This window comes from Syngnathus leptorhynchus, chromosome 14, assembly GCF_054491065.1.
Source record: "Syngnathus leptorhynchus isolate UIUO chromosome 14, UIUO_Slep, whole genome shotgun sequence".
In the NCBI taxonomy this organism is placed as follows: Eukaryota; Metazoa; Chordata; class Actinopteri; order Syngnathiformes; family Syngnathidae; genus Syngnathus; species Syngnathus leptorhynchus.
The window spans coordinates 2674106-2697723 of NC_141208.1; the positions used below are offsets into that span (position 1 = coordinate 2674106).

At 44.8% G+C, this 23618-nt stretch overlaps 1 protein-coding gene across 3 annotated transcripts; it reads right to left on the reverse strand.

Moving 5' to 3' along the window:
- Positions 1-4353: 4353 nt before the first annotated feature.
- LOC147045945 (potassium/sodium hyperpolarization-activated cyclic nucleotide-gated channel 2) lies at positions 4354-23458 on the reverse strand. 3 transcript variants are annotated; one of them, XM_085930422.1, is made up of 9 exons: positions 23274-23458; positions 22213-23091; positions 20082-20505; positions 17895-18056; positions 15216-15434; positions 10175-10321; positions 9861-10101; positions 9623-9787; positions 4354-9496 (listed from the first exon to the last, which is right to left on the reverse strand). In XM_085930422.1, the coding sequence occupies exons 2-9, from the start codon at positions 22782-22784 to the stop codon at positions 8559-8561; spliced, it is 2868 nt and encodes a 955-aa protein (XP_085786548.1). In that variant the 5' UTR covers positions 22785-23091; positions 23274-23458; the 3' UTR covers positions 4354-8558. The 3 variants fall into 3 exon arrangements, with proteins under 3 accessions (XP_085786548.1, XP_085786547.1, XP_085786546.1); XM_085930421.1 differs by having other exon boundaries at positions 22213-23145; XM_085930420.1 differs by having other exon boundaries at positions 23219-23458.
- Positions 23459-23618: the final 160 nt, after the last annotated feature.

The window sequence follows — 23618 nt, forward strand, 5'->3', positions numbered from 1 at the left end:
TTTGACGTCATACTGTACTTCTGGGTTTGGGCGGAGCGTCGTGTTTATCAGAAAACGACCCCTCTATCACATATTAAGTGCAATTCTGTTGAATAAATACATGTGAATCTCCAATAAGAATTATTATTTATGTATGCCTTATTTACTGAAAATAAACCACCGCCTTCAGTCTTATCGCTGAGCAGAATGTCTGCAGAATTGCTATTATAATGAATATACATAGATTTTATTATTCGCCTGGTTACTGGTTTTAATTCAATTTGGGGTTGTAGTTCACATTTCCACCACGAGATGTCACACTGAACACAACATCTACAGGAAGCCAATGAAAGATGGGAGGGGGGGGGAGGGGGGGGCTGGAATTAATGTATTGAGGTGCGTGAATGTCGTACGAAGTTTATTTAAAATGAACAGCCGCACACAATCACCACCATCAGCTAATAATCGCATAAAAGCCGCCCTCTTGGAAGCATGACTCACATCCTATGAGAGATTTTTTTTATTTTTTTTTGTATGCAGTGAGATGATTTACTGCAGAGTTGTAAAGTCAACCCAAGGTGAATGGCGACACGTGTGTCCATTGATTAGGTATCTCTATTATTAGCCATGTACCCAATGTGATTGATACCTTTGAGAGGGATGAGATGTCATTGCAGAACATACATGTCACGTTTGTGTCTTATTTGTTTTGCTGGGATTCATTTCTTCAAATAGGAAATGCCATATTTGTATAAGTGCGTGTCATAAACATCTTTGCAATTTTTGTTTTTGTTGTATTTTTCTTTTTAGCATTCGTATTTGAAAGGCTTCTAATGTTCCAGCAGACGACGCTGCTGAGTCAATCCACAGTTTACTGAATTCAAGTCCACTTTGGTTCCATCAGTGAGCTATAACACTATTTCCAAAGAATTGACACCTTTGGAAAAACAACATCTCGTATTCATTTTTTAATTTATTTATTTTAGCCTCGATGCGAATCTCCTACAACAAAAAAGCAAAGGGTTTAGTCTGAGTGATCATATGTCTTTTGAGGGAAGTGTATTTTGGTGGTGTTTGCACACGTTGTTAGCGTTGGCTGCTGATGGCTGAGTGCGCCGAGGACACGTGCGTCTTAGCGCTGGGGCTTTTTTGGATGAGCAAGAGACGGAAGGAGAAAGAGAACTGGTTTGCAGCTTTACCCTTGCAGTGACTCAGCAGTTTCACAGATGAATTTGGTAAATAATCTCCTCTCTCCTCGCCTCTGCTCCCTTCACTCTTTGTCCCCGCTGACCTTTTTCACACTCCACCGCCAACCCTCACACCCGATGATCATTCAAAAATCTCATTCCCCAATTGCTTTTGTATACATAAATAACATCTCATCATTGTAATGACTCTCGGTTTGGGACGACGGACTATTTAGAAACTCATCACATCTGCATTGATTGAGGTTGGGTAACGTATTGGGGTCAAATGTAGAGAAGGAAAAAAAAAAAAAAAAATCTATTAATCACATTTTGTTGGTTTATGGTGGGATCTTCACTTGAATGCCCATTACTGACTGACTGGCCTCAGAGACGTCAGATGCACTCCGGTGGACAGAAATAGACTGTAGTGGGATATGTGAGCAGAGGAGAAGGGAAGAGGCCCTTGCTGTCCTTCCATCCGAGATAATGCAGACCCTTCTGCATTGGAGAGCTGAGGGGGGTGATGAATTCGCAAAAAAAACCTCAATGGGCTCATGTGTGTATTTAATCTCAGTCACGAGATGAGCCAATCTTCCAAAAAAAAGAGGACAGGTGAAAGGAAATGAATCTATATCTGCTGTATATGTCACACTGTCTGTCTACATGTGCTGCTGCATTATTGCTATTTACATACTCATTTTAAAACACATTAAGAAACTGCTGTTCAACCTCAAACTACATTCGTGTTACAATTAGGGCCCGAGAGTAATTACACATGCTGATAAAAAACCGCTTATGTGAAGCGATCCTTTCCCTGCCGTGACACGGATTTAGCGATTCTCAATCGACCCCTCAACATCTCCAGCTCCACCTTTCCGATGGCATTCCCGCAATTAAACGTCTCTACTTAAAGAAACTCAAATTAGGGCTCGAGGAGTGGATTTAGGTGAATTCCGTCAGATCCCATGAGACAGAGAGAAATAATGTGGCTATTATGAACCGGGGGGGGCAAAATGATGGATGCTGTGGGGGTTTTTCTTCGCATCCTCTGGACAATTAAACTGTCGCTGCTTTTCTGTAGCTCGCACACAGAAAATGCACAGCCCCGCTTGACACATCTCTGCACATAGTCATCAATCTTCTCCAAGGCCACTTAACATCACCGCTGGAGGTTAGATTTCTATAAAAGGGATTCTATAGAATGAGGTCAGTCTTTTTTTTTTTTTCTCAAATGTGGAATGTTCTACTAACTATAAGCCAGTTGCACACGTATAGTACAATAGCAAGAATTTCAAATGCTTCATGCTTGTGTAAAAATGTCATCTTGGAAGACCTCAGGGTTGCTGAGGTCAGGGTTTAGCGAAAGGTAGTCTGTGTGGAGATGAGTCCATCAATGTGTGGTCCTCCATGTGACAGGTGTGTGTGTGTGTGTGTGTGTGTGTGTGTGTGTGTGTGTGTGTGTGTGTGTGTGTGTGTGTGTGGCTGAATGTGTGAGTGTATCCACTCTGATGAATATAACCACAGTGTCACTGAGTTTAGACCTTGACAGAGCAGAATAGATGAGATGCGTCAGAAGCCAAAGCTTTCTCCTAACTTGTTACTAGGCGATCCTAAAGCAAATATTATCCGTGGATGATGGAGTGAAATTAGCGGCTGGTAACTTTTGCTTCCTCTGTTTTATGAAAATTCCAGTTGAAAAAGAGCCTTTAAGATTGAATGATTGGGTTGACAGATTCTCGTGATCTTTAAGACGTCACGTGTATTGATCCGTGGGAATGGAGCTTCTCTTTTTTTGGGTGGAAATAAGCAGTAGAACAATGTAGAAGAAGAAGGCTTCTCGGTCTAACTCTTACTATTTGTTTTTTCCTCTTGGACCATTCTAGCCTGACACATTGCTCGCTTCCTCCTCAGCCTGCTTCACTGTCCAGTAACTGTGATGTTTCTGCTGAGGCCTGCGGCTCCTGGATGACTGACCCCCCCCTCCCCTTTGCCTCTTCTTCTATCTGCCTGTCTTGTTCACTGACTCATTTGCAGACTTAGCGCTTTAACCAGTGGCGGAGCTAGAGGGGTGGCCAGAAACAAAACAATGAAGATATGATTGATGCCTAAAATAGTAATAGAGTTCGGGATGTGGGATGGACTAAATAAGATAATGGCCCTGTGGAGGTATAAAGCGAAGGGGGTGGGACAGGAGATGCTGAGATGATTCATTGAAGTAGGACAGCCAGGGACACCGTAGAGGGCCAACGCTGCAGTGGAAAGGAGGTAAAGGACAAGCCTTGGATGTGGACACTGTGGAATTGGATACGCTCACTACTCAAGAGTGTTGATGCTCAGCTGAATCTGGATGGATGGATGGATGGATGGATGGATGGATGGATGGATGGATGGATGGATGGATGGATGGATGGATGGATGGATGGATGGATGGATGGATGGATGGCTGGATGGATGGATGGAAGGAAGGAAGGACGGTAAGGTAGAGAAAAAGAGAGGCAAAGCACGTGAGACGTCGAGGCGGAACTATTGAAATGCACTGCGGTTGGCCTCGCCCACATTTTGTAGCGACACAATGTTGAGCTGTCTTTTCAAACACCTCACCTTGCATTTCATTTTGATCTTCTCGTCCGTGCGTGCATAATCACTGAAGATCCAGACGCTAGTGTGTTTAAATGAAACAGACGTCGAAGGAATGGGGTGGGTGCTGCTCCCCAGGCTGCTAGAGGAGCGTGTCCTTGGACTGCCCTCATCTCTGACGCACACGCACCCACCCACCCTTTCACGCAGGCCCACTCACACACACAAATACAAAAAGTAGGACCTTCATATCCATAATGTGAGATTGAGGCAAAAAAAAATGTTGAGTGCTAATTACATGGGTGTGTGTGTTTGCATAGAAACACACACGCTATAGCTAGCCAAAGCCCTTGGACTGAGCGCAGACATCTCATCAGGGATGCAGCAGAGCCTCTGTCTGCAGAGAAAGATTTCATCTGATGGGCCCACTGGCTGATTTATAAGGTTGAGGTGTGTGTGTGTGTGTGTTTGTGGCATGTTTGCAGGATCTTTGAGGGGACGTATTTAAAAAAAAAAAAAAGCACCAATGAGCAAAGATCCACGCGTACACAGAGATCATTATGCCAATGCGCTCATCTTTTTATTGCACATCAATGTAATCGTCTTTTTTTACGAACGCTTAAACAACATTGCCACTGACTGACAGACCAGCTTATTGAGAGAGACCGGGGCGTGGCTCCGTGTTGTCGGTTTTAGCAGAGGTGGCGGACGTGACAGCCGTTTGGGGAAACCGAGCGTGAGCAGCTTCGTTTGGATCAACTTAGACACGGCCGGAGTTGTTTGAAAGCAGAAGATGGTCGTAGACTGCCCGACCCCCCTCCCAACCAAAAGGGCGACGACATTTCTCGCGTGGTATAGTCTGTGCTGTTTTTCTACATGTTGCTGGTAAAGTACCTCCGGGTTAGAGGGCCGAGACTACGGAATGCTACTTGCGTGTGCTGGAGCGGCAGATTTACACAGTTTCGTTCTTTCGGATAATCGAGTTGGGGCGATTGTGTCAAACTGTCCGACTTTTGCTCGCTCGTGTGTATTTCAAGCTCTCCCTAAATAGAACGGTATTCTCAAGTGGGACCGACATTATCGAAGGAAAGGCACAGGAACACGCACGCACACATACGCACAAACTCAAGCACACCATAGAGCGAGTCCTGAAACGGAGAGAAAGGCTTAGGTCAGCTAAACGGGCTACGACACAAAAGGTTGCAACTGTTAAATGAAATTGTTGCGCACGAGAATTTCTAGATTTGAAGGTCCCACTTGTGAAATTGAAGAAGCATGCAAGAAACCAAATTAGCAGACAAGTTTGTGATGCGTGAGAGCAGGGTGCAACCAACATCGTTGTTTAAGATTTTTTTTTTTTTTTTTAAAAAAAGCTGTGCAGCAATTTTCCATTGTGTGCCTACTTGATCTCGACTGTGCATACTCCACTGGTTTTATTTTCATTGCAATTTGGTCGTTCAAACTAAGGTTTTGATATCCACCAGAAGCCTTCTCACTGTATAAAATAGTTCAGGTTGTGGTAAAAACACAACAATGTGTACCCCATTTCTATGTATACCATATATACAGAACATGAAATGACCGAGTACAGCGCGTATGGTGTTGGAAGGCTCAAACCAACAAAAATGTGCAATTTTGTGATTTCCCCAAATCAGGGAAAATTATAAATACTGACATTGTCATTTTTAAGTTAGCAATACTAGTTTTCAGCTGCGTTTTTTTTTTTCTACTTCTTCTTCTTCTTCTTCCTTTTTACATATATATTGCAAGTTAAAAACCAAAACACATATTTGCATTTTTACAGGCACATACATACCACAAAAATAGACTATGTGGAAACTAGATATACACTAGGCACAAGTTATATACATTGTAAAAGCAACTGTACGAACAAATCAGAGGACACGTAGAAAGAAAAGAAAGACCCTGATTTGCTAACATATCAACACCAAGGCATTCGGTACCTTTTATATCTGGTACGGCAACAAATGAGAGCTTTGAGTCTTTGATACTCTCAAGAATTGTCAGTCAGTGTCAAACAAATATGAGAGCTTCTCACACCACCTGACAGAAAGGTCCAATCGAATCTGCTTGGCCGTGACGGTCAAGGGTTCTTGTTCTGGTCGGTCATCCTTTCCGTGGGAGTGATTTACAAACTACTTACTGGACGGATGCAATGCAATTGTCTGATATTGCCTGAAACATTAGCTTTTTTTTTTAGCTCTCCCGTCGTTTTTGCTCTCACTGACTGTGGACCCACTTCAAATCATATCAGTAGAGTCCTGCTAGCAGCTTAATAGGGCAAACTCTGGTTGTAGCACAAAAAGGAACAGGGAAGAGGACCAATTGATTGCAACGCGACAGTTATCGAAGCACACCACGAGCTACGGACTCGATTCATTCACAATCGTATTGGCCTTTCGCCATGTACTGTACCTTTCCCATAGGAAAAAAAAAGCAATAGAAAGTTGCTGATGAATAGGGCCGCCGGGTCGGGACCCACCATGTTTACATGACAATTAAAAAAAAAAAAAAAAAAGTGTTTTCAAGCTATGAGATGAAGCCCTTTGATTGAAAACAATCACCTAAACCTTGTTTCAAGAGCAGATTCAGAAGACGTGGTTTTAAAAAAACTAAAATGGTCGCATCACTGCAGGACTAATTTCAAATGGGTTCATTTCAAATGAGTCACATGTTGATTATGGGGAGAACAAACAAGTGGGTATCAATCAATAACCCACTTGGCTGCAGCGATCAATACATCTCTCTCCAAAGGAAGCAAACCTGAGTGAAAAGTCCATGGCATCAGTTTTACTAGTTTAGCTCCGGATCGATGCTAACGGGGGGGGGGGGGGGGGGGATGTTGAAAAGGACGCCTTGTTTGCCAATCCGCTAAATCATCTGCTGATCCCAGCCAGAATTGAATCCACTTTTCGACAAGTTAACCACATAATGGGGCCGGGAGAAGCGTTGTAGGAAAATGGAGCATTGATTTTCATTATGATCACAAGGTTGTAGTGCAACACGAGGTGCTTAATAATGACATCTCCTCCTCCTACTAGCTAGTTTTCCACCTCGGAACATGGTTTGATGTGGTGATGGGATGTCGGTGATAGCAAAACACAGCAACCTGGAGAAGCATCGTCAAGTTTTCTTAAAAGGACACGCAGCAGCAGCAGCAACCCCCTTTGTGTCATAAAAGCCTCTTCAAACCATCGTCCCTTTATTTACATGGCAGTTCGTATCTGATTAGCTGTCCTCTTTCGCGTATGGCGTACATTCAGTAAGAGAAGGTTGGAAATAATTTGAGGAGAAATACAAGCAAAGCCTCAACGCAAATCCTCAGATCGTCATCAATGTTGAGACATTCATTTGTAGTTTGGGGGGGGGGGGACGATTTGGACTCGGAGCAGAATCACCAATGTGGATTCTTGTCACTCTGAATGATCCAGATTGTGGGGTTGTTGTTTTTTTCCCGTCTCTAGTTTTTTTTTTTTTTTTCCTTCCTGATACTGCACAGCCTTCAAAGATTTTTGGTTAAGGTAACAACATGGTCATTGAATTACAATAGCTCAAGTGAAGCCACAACAGCTGCTGGATTCTTGAAAAAGTTCACCATCCAAATCAAGGAAAAACAAATCACTTTCCTGTACAACATGTTTTCGATATCTATATTCATATATATTTATATATAGGCGGGGTAGAGTATTGCAGAATTATATTGCATGTGTTCATAAATCGAGACAAAAAAAACCAAGCAAGTTTACAATATGTGATGTTCTCCGACGTCTCCTTTCTATAAAGCTGAGATTATTGAAACGCCTTTTGCCTTACAATCGCAATGCTGAGCAAAGGTCGGGCCACTTGGCGGATGTTTTTGCGAGAGGTGGTCAGCGACGCTGTCAGCACGCCAAACTAATCAAGAAGCCCTGACGAAGCAGAGAGAGAGAGAGAGCGAGTTCATTCTCCGAAAACAAAAAAGCCCAAAACAAACTCACGCACACCGACGTACGCCCACATATATATCAACAAACGCACAAACCAAATATATGGCTTCTAACATTGAATCAAGGCAGTTAAATAAATGGCATTTTCTTCTATGTTTCATTTTTTTTTTTTTTTTTTTTTAGTTGATACAGACACAACCAGACTTTGTGTTCGAGCTCAACTTTGGTTTGGGTAGATACAATGAATATCATATTCCTCCGTACTCTTTTTCATCAAATATTTACATTTCAATGTAAGATCGACCAGCGGTCTACAACATGATTTGATTTTTTGTTTTTGTGGGTTTTTTTTTTTTTTTGGTCCATTACTATCTGAAAGAAAAAAATGAAGAGCAATGTGTTCTTTTGCTACGACAGCTTATACGGGAAAAATAAAATGCACTCAAAACACTTCAACATTTGAAAACGTCATTGTCGTTTGACCTCGAGTCCCTGATTTTTCATGTTTCAAGTCCTGCTCCTGCTAGATTGCATCGTATGGATTCTACACAGTATGCAAATGTTACATTAATCATCTAAATATCTTGACAGTAAAGACAGCGATATACAGTTGGTGTTTGGAAGCAGAGTGTAAGGGGTGATACTAAGAAGAAAAGGTGCCGGCTTGCCACAGACCAGTTCAACCTCACGTTATGCTCGTTTCATCGGATAGACTTCTCCTCGCCCGCCGTGACTTTGAGACGCGTCTTCCCTCAGCTGACATCCAGGCCCGATGACCGACCGGACGGCCGATTGGTCGTTGGGATCTGGCGGACCCCAAACAAACAAACAGATTCACCTACAAAAAAGGCCTCTTTCCTCAAATGGGTCACAAGTTGGAAGACAGCCGAGATCTGGCAGAGTCTAGCTCCGGAAGGCTGACGATGGAATCTTTCTTGGGAACGCCAGAGTCCGGGGGACCTGATCCTGCAGCTCCTGGCCCAGTCGCGGCAGGAGCACTAGGAGGAGGCGTGGATGCAAAGGCTACCCTCTGTTGAGCGCCCGCCGATCTCCCTACCCCAGAGGGCCCGGGCAGGTTGGGGTGCGGGGGTCCGATGGAGGTGTTGGAGGTGCGCGTGGAGGGAGGAGGGCTGGGGACGGCAGACGCGGCTTGCGCCACTCCCTCTTGGGGAAGCGAAGGCTGGGAGGCGGACAGTGCTCGGCTATCCTGGCTCAAGCTCCCCGTGTGGAGGGAGTGGGTGCTCTTGTGTGAGGCGGGCCTCTGCTGGGTCTGTGTGGGACTGGGTACGTGGTGCTGTACTAAGGACAACTGGGACCCCGACGGGCCCACGCTGGCCATGTACTGGAAAGTCCGTCCTGAAGCCGCTAAGGGGCTCTGGACGGGCGGGCTGGAGACGGCGGATCCAAATGCTCCTCCGAACGTCTGAGGGGGTTGCGATTGAAGAGGAGACATGGAGACCGGGCTTTGTAAGTTCTGCATCACCTGGAACCTTCGCACCATACGAGGAGACTGTAAAGTTCCCGGACCCACCAGCGGATTCGCCATTTGAGGGCAGAAGCTCATGGCCACGGCCTGCTGGAGGGTGGCGATAGCCGAACCGCTTTGCGACTGTTGGCCAGGGGGAGCGAAGATACCGCCGATGGAAGGCGTCATCGACATCGCCCGTGGCCGTTGCAGGTCCACCAGCTTCACCATCTCACGGTCGAACTTGACAATCTCCTGGATCATCTCGTTCTCACGGTTGTTGAAGACGCCGGAGTTGAGATCGTGTTGAACTTTGTGCATCAGGATGGAATTCTTTTTACCTGAAGAAGAGAAGAACAAAATATTGGATATGTCTTTTAGATTTTCAATCAACCAGAGTTTCAAATTGCACAAATGCTTGTCAATGAAATTTTTAGATCGCGTTTAGTATTTACGAAGAATCTTACCTATGCGATCTAATCGGTCGATAGCCACCGTCTCGAAAGCTCGTCTCATCATGGGATATTCTTCCAGCACCTCATTGAAGTCGTCCACAGACAGAGAATAGAGTCGACAGTACGTCTCTGCTCGGACGCTGGCCGTGCGTCGGCCTCTCGTCAACAGACAGATCTCTGGAATAATGTGTGGAATTAAAAAAATAAAATAAAAAAAAGCTCTGCTTTGTACCACAACCAGAACGCTTACCTCCAAAATATGAGCCATCGGAGAGTTTCATCGCAAGTGTTCCTTTGGTGATGACGCTGCAGACTCCGTGTTGGATGAAATACATTTTCTTCCCGATGGTGCCCTCCCGTATGATGTAATCATGTGGTTGAAATACCTCAAAGTGCAGTTTGGTCAACATGGCCGTGACAAAGTTGGGCTCGGCGTTGGCAAACAGGGGCATGGACGCCACCAGCTTGCGACAATTAAAGTTGACAATTTCCTGAAGGCGGAACGATGAGTAAGATGTGATGCCTTCAAAGATAACGGCAAACGATGGCATTCCCGCGTCTCACCTCTCGGAGGGGCTCGCTGAGTTCTCCCAAAATGCTCTCCTCGTCAAACATCTTGCCCTGGTATCTGTGCTCGTAATAATCGTGGATCTTCTGACGGAAGTCGGCAGGCAGCTTGTGGAAGGACATGTATTGCTCCACTTGTTTGTACTAAAGAAAGGAGCAGGTTGGATAAAGTTAGTATTCTGTAAACCCCCACTGGATGGTAAACAATTTAATCAGATCAAAAATCATCCCTAAAATTATGAATATCCTATCAAAACCTTAGGATGTTTTATTTAAAATCAAAAACAGGCTTTCATTTTTTTTATCTGCCATTGCGCAAAATGAAATCGACTCATGTCAGGCAATTGTTCTGCTAAAATGCACACATGAATAATAGATCGTATTCATCCATCCATTTTTTATAGTGCTTGTCCTCATTCGGGTCGTGGGTGAACTGGAGCTTATCCAGAAAGGTGGGATACATCCTGGATTGGTCACTTATATGGTACATATATAATATAAATATATATATGGCGCGAATATCCAGTTGCGTTTACTAAATTGACACATGGGCAAATTAGAGTCTTTCATTAAGCTAATACGCAAAAACAGCCACGCTGATATTCCCCCGCATTGACAATTTTGTGGGCCCTATTTTCACGCCAGAGTTATTTTTTTCATTATTGTTATTTCCGTAGATGCGGCTATTTAAAAATGGTTGCTTGCGCCGTTGTGGGAGAGAACACAATTGGCCCTAATGGAAGCCGCTCCTTTCATGAGGCTGGATTGTCGAGGCATCAACGGACTCACGCAGGAGATCGATCAACAACCCCTCATCATAATCGTATCGGGGAGAGCGTCAATTAGTCGCCGAGACTCACTATAAGCGGTCGGGCTCGGTCACTAACCCCGAATAATAAAGGGCCTCCGCTGTTTACCGACAGTTTGCTGACAGATGATAAATGAGGCAGAAAACAGAACAGGCAGACTGTATAGTTGAGCTAAATGGAGCACTTTCTAATAGCAAAGCCGCTATCTGAAAAGTAAAAAAAAGAAAAGCACTATATGACAAGTCAGCGTATTAGAAGGTCATCTAACTCTTTATCTCTTTAAGTACTGTTACAAAGTATTGGTCCATTTTTATTTCCCTATAAAATGTGTCATCGATGTGGGAATGATTTCTTGTGACTTGCTGAGATTAGCCTCCTGATCCTAATTAGCATTGTGCGCTAATCCAATGTTCGCTTACATGTCCTACACTGTAAATCTTTTCAGCTCAAGGGGAGTCCACTTCATTTTTAGAGTGATTGCTTCCACTTCATATGGACCATACAGAAATTGTACAGCTCTTGTTATGAATAGTCTCTCAGTTTCAGGGACTAGAGAGGAACATTAAATGAATCACAGTTGGCGGATGACTATAGCCTCTGACGCACAGCCATTAGAACACATTGGGCATCATCGCTGATGTCACGCGGATGGAATTAAAGCAGACGCGACGGAAGATGGAGAAGAAAAATAAGGGAGGAGGGCAAAAACAACCACAGACTGTGGTTAGTAGTTAGCAGCGAAGTTAGTCAGCTAGTTAGATAGAAGATATGCTAACTGTTAGCATACTTCTATATGTATGCTAACATATCTTCTCCAGGTTTGAGCAGTTCAGGGTTGGACTCCAATTTGATGGTGGTCCAGAATGACTATGTCATGAATTGTTCCAGATGAGGGGACAATATAATGGTGCGATACCTTCACAAGTCTCACCTGCATGAATGAGTCACTTTCTCGACAAGTGCAGAAGAAGCCAAGCGTGTGGCAAGTTTTAGCCGACGTGTCAAAATAAGCGTTGCAGCTGGTGTCTTTTTCATAGTGTAAATAAAGAGGCGCTGATTGCTAGCAAAATGGAGCCGTTGAAAGGTGTTGAGGAGAACCTGACGCTCTCTGATGTTCGGCACCTGACCCCCTTTTGAGCTCTGACTGAGGATGTTCAAGAGTGATAGGAATTTTCAGGAGCAATGACCTACATGGAATATTTCTTCCATGAAATTGTATTCCCATGATATCGTCGTTTTAGCGTATTTCTCTCTGTGCTGTCCAATCAGATTTCAGCTTCCATGTGTTGCTATGGCAATCTAATCTACCTTCAGGTCCGCATTTACATTGTGCTGGACACGGTGTGCAAAAACAAAAAAGATGAAGTTTCACAGAGGAGATGGAGCAAGCAATTAGCCGGTCGCGGCGGGACTGACAACAAATGAGAGAAAATGACGTCCATTCGGTGTCACTTGGGTGACGTATGTGGCAGCTCAACTTTCTGCTGACTTTTTGTCATCCATATTAGCAACTCATTGCAATTTGTCATTCAGTGAGCCATTGAAGCATTATCTTTTCCTTTACTTTATCCGCCTGCACTTTTCTCCCACAACAGAAATTCGAATTCAGGCTCATCCCAGACGGCCATGAGAATGTATAATTCATTCCTGGCTAAATCGCCTCATTATCTTATAAAGCACATTCACCAAAGAGAGGAACATCAGATAGCGGCTAAGTCGGAGCTTGTCTTGTCTGACATTTATTCACAAAAGTGCATGTGGGGAGGATCAACATTCTGTGGGGTCTCGCCCTCAATAAAATCTCTTTAAATGAGAAAAAAAAAAAAGCCAACCAAAGGCGACTGATGTGAATTTGAACCTCATACGCACATTCTGCTTTTGTATATAAAAAAAAAAAATCATGTGGGGCTGGGTTTGACTTAAGATCTTTGCAAGGTCAGCCTGTTTCGGGATAATTGGAGTGATCAGTGACAGGCTGTCTGGTTGGCAGAAGACGGAGAGAGCGCTGTTGTGACAGACGCATGGAGACAGGAAGAAAACATTCTTGCTTCCTGTCAAGTACTGCATCCAGTCTGCACAGTGTCTCGCTCGTCCTGGGAATTGTGAGGAGTTGGCCCGGCAACACGAGAAGAGAGCAGATTCAACTTTAATGATGAAATAGCCCAGCAAATCGATAAAGTTCAAGCCCACAACGGCGCAGACCGCCTTTTTAAATCTACTTTTAGGGTGTGTATGTTTTTATTTTTTTCATCATTATGATATCAAATTGGCAGCAAAGCCAGTGTTACTCGCATTTACATCTTAATAGAATTCACTGTTGATTTAGTAAGCTCAAAGTGCTCAAGAACAACACTAATCCATACACTAAATGACATGAATCACTTTACATACTAATCAACCAAATTCAAATTTATTTGAATTTTTATAAGATGCTCAATCACAGGATGCTACCTAATATATATGGTTCCAATAAAATACGGTTCCGTGTCCAAACATTGAACAAAATCCGCAATTGTGAAAGTGAAGAAATCAAGATACAACACGCACGCCGGCCATGAATAAACGCTGACAAAAGCAATGTAAACAGTGTAAAATAGCCCAGCCACTATTTGCAGTGCACGAGGATTCCTTGTGACAACAAGGCCTCTCCATCTCCCACGTTACCCAAACACCCTCCTCCCCCTCCCTCCCCCATGCCGCTCCCTGTAGCAGCCAGCTAGCAGTACAACACTGCATCTCTCAAGGACACCACCAGCGAAGAGGAAGAGAAAGCAAGAGAGCCAGCGATAGGGCAAATAAAGACATTAAGGGATGCAGGGTGAAAAGAAATTAAAAAGAGGGAACAAGGAGGCTCAATAGGTCATCCCAGTCATTCCCATGATGCATTGGAGCTTTGGTGTATTGTTTGCTTTTGGCAGTTATGGTGTGAAAATGGAGTATCTTTAATGTTTCTTCAATATTTCTTACAGATGGATGCACTCATGTCCCGAGCAAAAAGTCCAGCTCGCATGTAGGTCATGTTGTATCCCGAGTCACCTCTGTCTCCAACTAAATTCGGGGAGGCGGCCATGTTTAACGACACTGCCTTGGAGATGACATTGGCAGGACACACAGGTCTGCTGCCTCATCAATTCCAACGCTGCCCAAGGGGGACATCATATCGCACACTCTCCCCGCCCCTCGTCCCTCTGTCTCCTTTCCACATCATCACATTAGCGCCGCCACGCAGGCTCCGCCCCTGGCGTTGTGTAGCCTCTACCTGGCTGAACACACCCGTGGCCTCTGATTGGCTGCTGGGAGCGAGAAGCGAACCCTGCACCCCACTTGAAGAGACTCTGCTTAGAAACAGAGAGGCTGCTCTGTTTCCTGCACAGGCCGCGACTGCAGCTCTGATCTCGCCATCCTCGTTCATTGTGTATCCGATAGCATGACAGAAACACGCTCTGATGCTAATAAAGTGGTACCTTTATTACATTCTGCTTTAATTGACTCATATGCTGTAGCAAATCAATGTCTCCCATTGAAATAAAGTCCCTTGAGTGTTTTTAATTAAGAACAATAGCACCGTGTTGTAAAACGTAATGAAATGTAATAAAAAGCTTCAAATGTAATTACTGTACGTGTTGTAGTATTTGTGTGTTGGATGTGTGCCTTAAAGCGGTGTGGAGTAATGGCAGAGGTCAGTGTGAGTGTGAGTAGTGGCCTACAGCAGATTTTTACAAGTCTTCACATTTTGTATTTCGCAAGCTGTGCTGTTTCCCCACTGAGCCATCTAACTACGTTTACTTCACAGTTTTAAAATGGAGGACCAGATTCAGCTCACCCAAATCTAATCATCAACTCAGTTAACAAGTGGCTGAGGAAAATAATACAGATTTTTTTTTTTTCTAGGCTAATGAGGATAACCAACATATCCGAAACATTGTGGTAAACCATTGCAAACCACAACCGCAGTAATAAAAAAAAAACATCTTTAATCCATCCATTTTCTATGGAGCTTAGATTTGCACCCGGGACCTCGAAACTACGAGACAAACATGCAAACCACTCACGTTGTGTCCATGGAGTGTTTATTGCCTTGGCTATTTATAGTTGCCAATTAGTCTGCTTCAATAGATTATAAAATCACTCAAGGGAAGAAAAAAATGTTGTCAACGAGGTGATTCGGGCTATTTATGAGACAGTGAGACGTGGCTAATTTGAGGAAACAATGAATTTCTTTGACTGACCTTTTCTTGATATTGCCGTCTGGAGGAGTCCAGGGATTGGATGAGGGCTGTCGCGTGGCCGATGAAGACAGCGTAGCAAGTGGCTCCCACAATCATACTCAACATGGTGAGCCAGATATCGGACAAACTTTCCGGGGCTTGACGGCCGTATCCGATGCACAGCATGTGGCTCATTGCCTTGAAGACGGCAAAGGAGTACAACTCGGACCAGGTGTCGTTCTGATCAGAAGAAAAAAAAAAAAAGGAAGGATAATCAATGAGTCAAATGTGTTGTGGAAATGAAAAAAAAATTATGTTTTGAAGGTGAGCGGAGGAGAAAAAAATAAGGCCTGGGGGAACAGCGGGGTCATGGAAAAGCACTTAGACAAATAAGAACTCAAGGGGCAGGCTTGCATTACAAAGACAAAGAAGGGAGAGGAGAGGGAATTCTCCGAGGCCTCGTCAACTGAACGCCGAGGATGAGAAATAACGTCCTCGGGGGGGAAAACGATAACGAGAGGTTGTTAAATACATCCGGTTAAAAAGCTGTATAACATTGACTCTGGTCGTCAGATGCATTCAGAGGAGAGAGAAAAAAAATCCGCTGCCATGTCCGCCGAGAACTTGGTGTAAATGTAGCCTCAGAGCCAAAGAAGAAATACAAACAACAGAAAGACCAATCATGTTATCGGGCCTACAGCGACGGCGCCTCCAAAAATAAACACAGCTCCACCAAGTGGGCTGAGGCTAAATAGTGGATGTGGAAACTGAAAGAGAAACAGTGGAGTGCAACAGATTGAATAATAGATGAACAATGAGCACTTGGATTCTGAAATAGCTCCGTCAAGAGAGTGGAGGGAGTCTCAACAGTTCTCCCAAGAGGGTTCCATTTGGGAAATATTGCTGCTTTTGTTGCTAATCAACATCTCCATCAGTTGCGCATCGACTTTTTGATGAGCTCAAAATGCCTCTTTGGACATTTTATTGATTGGAACGTGGCGAACAAAAATCGAGGATTATCTTTTGATCAGGCTGGGTTTTGTTTATGTTTCTCTAAAAATATCCCAATGGTGATTATTTCGAGCGATTCATATGTTCTCTATGAAATGGCTTTGCACATTTGTAGAAATTTTTTTTTGTAACTGCAGTAAGTATGGTTTGCACTTTCCTCCTCTAATGTCTCACTAGGGCAATTTTTTGGGGGCCAATAAACTTAACTATGCATTACAGCTCGGCTGGAGGTGCTGCTATCTTTGCACTTTGAGAGACATTTTATGCTAAGCTAATCACCTCCCGGCTCAGGCGCTACACTTAATGGAACATGAAAGTGCCATTGATTATCTTCTGCGATTTTTTTGTAGCATAGTGAATACCTAAGTTCTCCTTGTGCTGCATGGTTTTGTCCAACCATACCTGCTAATTCTGAATGTTTTTTTATTGATAAAGGAATTGTCAAGTGATTGTCTCTAGTGGTCCGTGGCGGTATTGCAGGTGGTCCGCAAAATTGGAAATGGAAAAGAAAAAAGGATTTATTATTTAGACTTGATTTATTTCCCAGCTAATTTTGTGAATCATTTATTCATTTAAATGTCGCCGAGATTCCCGAAATGATGCAAATAAATAGTTTGTATAGGTCTAATCCTCCTTCGATGCGAAATAAAAAAATATTCCGCCGAAGCAACGGTGCCCAAATTGCTTCTTGGTTTTAACGGTGGTCCTTTTGGACATCACTACACCTTTTAAATCGTTGTGACGGCCGAGGCTCCCTATCGCTAAACCAAGTGAAATGAATGGTTAAAAGTTGTAGTACATAATGAAAACTGCCTCAGTCCCTGAGGTGTTACAAGTTCTACCGAATCCAATTACTGGTTGGCTGGATGTCATCTAGTGTTACACAATGTTCTCAACGCCTTCCATGGGTCCTGCTCGAGGGCCACCAAAGCCACTGTAGATGGATAACCTGGCTGCAACACAATGGCTAATGTTACAAGTTGTCAGCCACTCAATAGGGTGCTGGTCTCAGGTGGCTTTAGCTAGGCTGCCCCACGCCAGAGCGTTTCTTTACTTTGAGAGTGACGGCTCTCTGGAGACCGTCTGTCGAGAACGTCAGCGTCCTGTCAATCAGAGACGTCGTGGCCTCGCGACTTCAGACTGAGCCGAGTCATCCTTCACTCGGCCGTGTAAGTTTACAACGGTAAAAGAAGACGGCATCTTGTTTTATGATCTCATTAACTTCCCATTTTGGTGTTTGCTGTAAAAACAAAAGTGACAGCAAAGCTCAAATCAAAGGGCAGTAGGTGATTTTAACTAGACGGAGGAAGAAAAAAAACAAATCTGTTTAAAAGTGCATTTGGCCGTGTGCCCGTGGTCTCCTCACACGCGCTAAAAGGCCGACAGACAAGCAGCTTTTATCTCTCAGCGAGATGCATGGCAACAAAGAACCCAGCTGTCCAGCTAGTATATTCCTTCTCCTCTTTTATCTTTCCTGTGGTCACCACACCATGTTGAAGCTCAGGGGGGGGATTCACGCAGCGTGCTTAAAAATCTCGAACTGAGCTGCAGCCATTTGGGCCCGATTAGCCGTTTTCCCCTCGTCAGTGTGACTCATCGGTGAATAAGGAGCAAGCATGTTAAATGCGGTGTTATCGCTCTCACAGTTTTGTTGGTCCGTGGAAGTTCGAGACGACATTGATTTCTCACCTCCATTTTGTTGAGGGACACCCAGCAGTCAGAGGGGAACTCCTGCAGCATGGGAACCAGGAACTGGAGGCAGCCATCCCAGTGACATAACAGCAGCATCATGCCAATCAGGTTGATGATCCGCATCACAGCACTGGCCAGGTCATAGGTCATATGGAAGATCTAAAGTGCGGTAGCGACATCATGAAAATCCGACAAGAATCGATTCCACAGTGAGGATGCTTTTTTTTTTTTTTTTTGCAAATAACTGTCGAGCACCCGCATTGAAATTTCACACAGAAACAGAAACCTGCTCAGCTTCTCGGTCTCCTTAAGATTACACCGTTTGATAAATGAGCAGGGATGACAAGCTCCCATCAGTCCCGCATCACACACACAGCAGGGAGCACTCTCAAATACACACACACACTCTTCATTCCAGTCTCACACAAGCCTATGGACACACACTCACACATGCCATCATGTGTGAGGACCGACACTGTACGCACACATGATGGACAGGGACCATTATGACCCTTAACAACTGATAGTCTGTGTCTTCTTCGATGTCAATCATACAGTGGACAAAGACTTTAGCCAATCAACTTTCACCTCCTGTTTATTAAGGAGGACCCGCCTGTGTAGCCTGCTGGAGTGTGTGTGTGACATCAACAAATAGGTGTGTGAGTGTTTGGGTGTGAGCTGTGGCCAACAGCAGATTCTGTGTGCTCTCCTGACATTCAATAAATAATTGGAAAGTGTTCCCGTTGACCAAAGTGGTGCATTTTTTGTCAAATGAGTGGAGTTCAATGTCACCTTACAACGTCAAAGCAGGAAAAAAAAAATGGCCGCATCTTGAAAAATCTTAGGGGAGGAAACGATTTTGAAGCACACCTCATGCAAAGGAGGACTAAGAAAATAGGTCAGTGCAGCTGAGGGAGAAGTGATACTTTCCAATCAAGTGGAATGGGGCTGTCCTCTTCACACGGCACGTGTTCAACTTCTTAAATGACTGTTTAACCTTTAGCAGATTTCCGCTGCCATTGTTTTTAGCTGCGAGTGCAATTCCACGGCGTCCGATGTGAGCGTTGGAGCAAATCTACAAGGTCCCAAATGAAATAAGTGATGAGACTTTCCATGATGGGGAGGGGGGAGATGACACTCACTCAACCCCTCATCTCCACTCTCATTCTCCATGCATGCCAAGTATCACTTCCCATCATGCATCAATCTGTGTGTGTGTGTGTGTGTCACATCATATTTTCAAAAATCCAATTATCCAAAAGGTCAAGTGAGCAGCGGAGGCCCGACGCAGCGCTCAGCACTGCAAAATGCCAACACCACGCTGCCAATAGTGGCAGAAAGGCAAAGTCGAAGGAGCTCATGACATTGCCGGACCTCCTCTCCTTGGAGTCGGGCCGGTGCCCGGGGGCTCAGCGTAGGCAAAGAGCATCTTTTGGGGAGTAAATCAAACTGTCTGCCGCGCCACAGCCTTGCTAACCTTCCCTGCTGGATTTTAAAATCCACAATTACAGCAGCAAAGTTGACCAAATGTTAATATATTGAACTTATTCATGAAATCAAACTGAACTGTACTTAATAAATTGAAACAATAATTGTAAACCAGCTCATTTCTGTTCCTTTTTTTTTTTTTTCTCCTCCAAAATGTTCTTTGAACCGATCACAAAGAAAATATTTTTTCTTTCAAATCATTGTGATATGCACTTTTCCCTTCTTCGTCACATAAAACTTTTCCAGAAAAAAACAAACGTATCCCACTTTTTGATGGGAGTCAACCTCGCCGTGAGTGTTATTCCCAATGTGTCCAACTTGCTCTTTCAGCGCTGCCTTAATTGATTAAGTGTGTTTGCCCTGATAATAGGCTGCTTATTAGACTGCCTGATGCTGCCTGTGGGATTTCCAGGTCAGACAGTGAGAAACAAGGAGGTGGGCGCAGCGAGGGGCGTGACAATAACAGTCATTAGAATGCAAAGTTTGTTAAGGCTCAAACATCCTGCTGACATTATGCAGCACTCACCATGAGGTGAGAACATTAATACTGAACCCTGAGGAGCTCAGAGCATGAGCAGTTTGTTGGTTACACGCCAGCTAATCTGTGACCTTTTGACATCTGCTAAATCGGGGGTATGTTCAACCTGTGTGCCAGAAGTTGACCTCGTGAAAAAAAAAAAAATCATTAAGCCTCACCTCTTCCCATTGGTGTATGTAGCGTATTAATCTTGAGAGCCTCAACAGCCGCAGAAGACTCAGAATCTTGGTGAAGCGGACGATCCTCAGGGCTCGAGCGGTCTTGTACACTTCGGAATCAATCCCTTTCTCCACGATGAGGAATATGTAATCCACTGGGATGGATGAGATGAAGTCCACGATGAACCAAGTCTTTAGGTATTTTTTCTTAATGGTTTCAGGGTCCAAAATGATGTCCGAGTTGTCCTCAATGATGATTCCTGTGCGGAAGTTGAGCACCAGGTCCATGAGAAAGAAAGTGTCTGAGACTACGTTGAAGATTATCCAGGGCGTGGTGGTCTCTTCTTTGAAGAAGGTGATGCCCACGGGAATGATGATCAGGTTGCCCACCATAAACAGCAGCATTGTGAAATCCCAGTAGAACCTATAGCGGGCATTAGGGGATGGGGGGGGGGGAATTGAAAAACGGAGAAAAAGGGAATCAGATAAGACCAAACTGTTGCTATGGAAAGGAAAAAAAAATGTTCACAAACTGAAAACACAAGATTTTTTTTTTTTGTGGGGCAGGGGGAGTAGAGAAAAATCACACAAGCAATGTGAAATTATCAAATGCCCAAAGGGAATTGGTCCAAAAAATTATTAATATGACAACAACCAATTTTGGGTTGTGATTCCACAGTTGGCCACGAGATGTTCGAAATGCCGCTATTTTGATGCGTGTTTTGTTAGCACGTCGATGGCATTTCCCATTATGAGTTAGCATTTAGCTAACAGACTTTTGTTAGGGTTGGGTTAAAAGCATGACTTGAAATGAATTTTTTTTTTGTTTTATGATTAGTTTGACTCCAAACTGGCATAAACAGCTTGAAGCCAAAAAAGAAAAAAAATCATATTGTATTTTCTCCTACCGTCTTACGCTCTTATCTAAAATTTGGGCTTTGGTCTAATAAAGATCCAAAACAATGTTGCAAAATTGTTTCTTGTCATAAGGGACCAAAATTCAACTTCATTGTTGAAGAGTTTTGCATGCAGTCCACAGAACCTGCTGACTTTCAGGCTTTTTTTTTGGTGACGCGCAAGTCAAGGTAAATGAGCCCCCTCGTCACAGCCTTCTCTGCAGGACAGGTGCAGCGCTGAGTCACTACCATGCGACTTATGCAACGAGCTCCAACTCCTGCGCTCCATCGCAACAGTAATAAGCACCCTTGGGTGATCACGCTCGACTTTGGATCTTCAACCCAACGCATGCATTAGCATGACAATGAGAGTTAAGACAGCTGTGGTTCGTCTTTTTGCGTGGGATGCGGAGGTCTCTGCACGGTGGCCTTGCCTGCGGTCTCCTAGCTATGTTTAACTCAAGTTTAAAGCGCATAAGTGGTCTACCGACTCGGTGTTATCTGATACAAATGGGCCAGACGTTAATGGCGAGGGGAGGGAGGGGAGAGGTTCGAGGAGGGGAGCTGTCCGCTCGTAGTGGTTCTGAAAAGCCACGCCGCCGAAACGACACATTCCCAGTGCCCGGTGCAATTCAGCCTCTGATAGGTCAAGTGCACGTATAAAGACGAACAGATCAAGTTATCGCCCTCTTGGCATGCGTATTGGACATTCCAAAATATTTGTCTTCATTTCTGCTGCTTGTTTAAGCATCGGTAAACAAATGAAGATGCAGGATCTAGGCGGATGTCTCCAGTGAGCATGCTTTTGGCTCAAGGTGACATTCCATTATTGTGCGAATCCCGCGCGCGCACCCATATATACTCCACCTCAAGGGTATCGGATTTTTTTTTTTTTTGCAGAGCACAATCTGATAATAATTTTAAAAAAAAGAATGACACGATGCGTTAAATGATTTCGCATTTGGGGCGCTTCCCTCTTTGGTTGCACGGGAGCGCAATGCAATGCAAAGAGTGGCTTGATGTGTTAGCAGGCCATCCATTCCAGACGTGCTACTGTACACACTTGACTTAAACCATTTTAGTTATGACGTCAACTCTCTTAAGTCCATTTGACTGACAACAGGTTGTTTGGGATTTAGCGTGTTTCATCAAGAAGTCATGGCATGTGGTTTCTCACTATGAAGTTGTAGAGGACAATGAGGACCCCCCCACCCCCCATACACCGAGGGTCTTACCTGAAATCACTGTAGGGGTGGATAATCCAATTCCCGGCTGATTTGACTCTTTCCTGTTCCCTCTCCACAGCCTTTTGGCTGCCGTACATGCGTAAGGAGAATTTGTTAACTCCCGGCTGCAGCATACTACTGAACTGCCTCTGCATGAAGCTGGCCTGGCTGCCTCGGGTTTCTGCATCCTCGGCGGGGACGATTTGGGGTCCATCTTCCGGCTTCTGGAAAGTGACAGAGTTCCGAGGTTGCGGGGTCTGGCTCGGCCCGTGCAGGGACGAGGAGGCTTTCCGGCTCGGTGCGTTGGAGAAGGACACCTTGGGGTCCTTTTTCTCGGGCACCCCGCTCGCTCCGGGGGTAACACTGTCGCCTGCGTGTCCCCCGGTGAGGGAACCGCCTGGTGTGATGGAGCCGTCCATGCTGGCGGTGGTCGAGTTACAAGCACCGCGCTTGGCGCTTCCTGCGTCCTCGGCCCTCGTCGACCCGCCACCGCCGCTCTGCTTCTCCTGCTTGGAGATGATCGAGCGCAGGCTCCCGGTGCCCGAGTCCCTCCTGCATTCTCCGTTTTTGTTGCATTTCATGCTGGAAATTGGCGCGACGCTGCTGCGACCATCACCCGTTGTCGCGTCCGCGTTGTCTATCGCGACGGCCGGTTCCGAGTCCACCCCAGATGCTCTGCAGCTCTGTCCGTGGTGGGCAGCATCGCCCGGATGAGGTCCGCGGTTCTCCGTGGCTCCGGAGTGGGCCGTGAGGATGCGAGAGCGTCCTCTGCGTGAGGAAGGCAGGGCTCCTTGGTGAAGAGCCTCCTAGAAGCCGAGGATGCGGCTCCCCCTCCTGGCGTAAAGTTGTTCTGTCCGATACTGCCGCTACCTTCTCCTCCTCCGGCGCCTTGAGGCAAACGCGGAAACGTGGATCATTCCAAAACATGTGCACATTTTCCCCCTGAAATTAAATATCAAGAAGCTTGCCGAGCATATAAGGATAAATCCTCAAAGAGCTTTCAATGAAACCTTACTTGTTTTTTGAGTCTCCCGTTAATTAAACACTTGAAGTGTGTTTGATGGCATTACCTTAATTAGCTTAAAATGCCTTGATCAATTGAATCCATCTAACTGAGGCCTCTCCCTTGATTGTTTCCTAAACAAGGGAAAGGAACCAAAGCGACTTCTAAAGCAGAGCAGTCCTAGATGGATCCCCACTGCAACCCTGATACAAAGAACCAGATTTGGTATCGGGTTTTTGCTAAGCTTGCTGGGATCATTTGTATCAGGTGTGTAGGAGCAAGGAAACCGGTTGGGTCGAGGATCTTGAGGAACCGGACTTGGGTACCCCAGGACTAAAGTGTCCTCTACAATTGAATAATTGAATGTACTCCATGCCAAATGCAAAGAAAAGAAAACATAAATGGGAAAGCT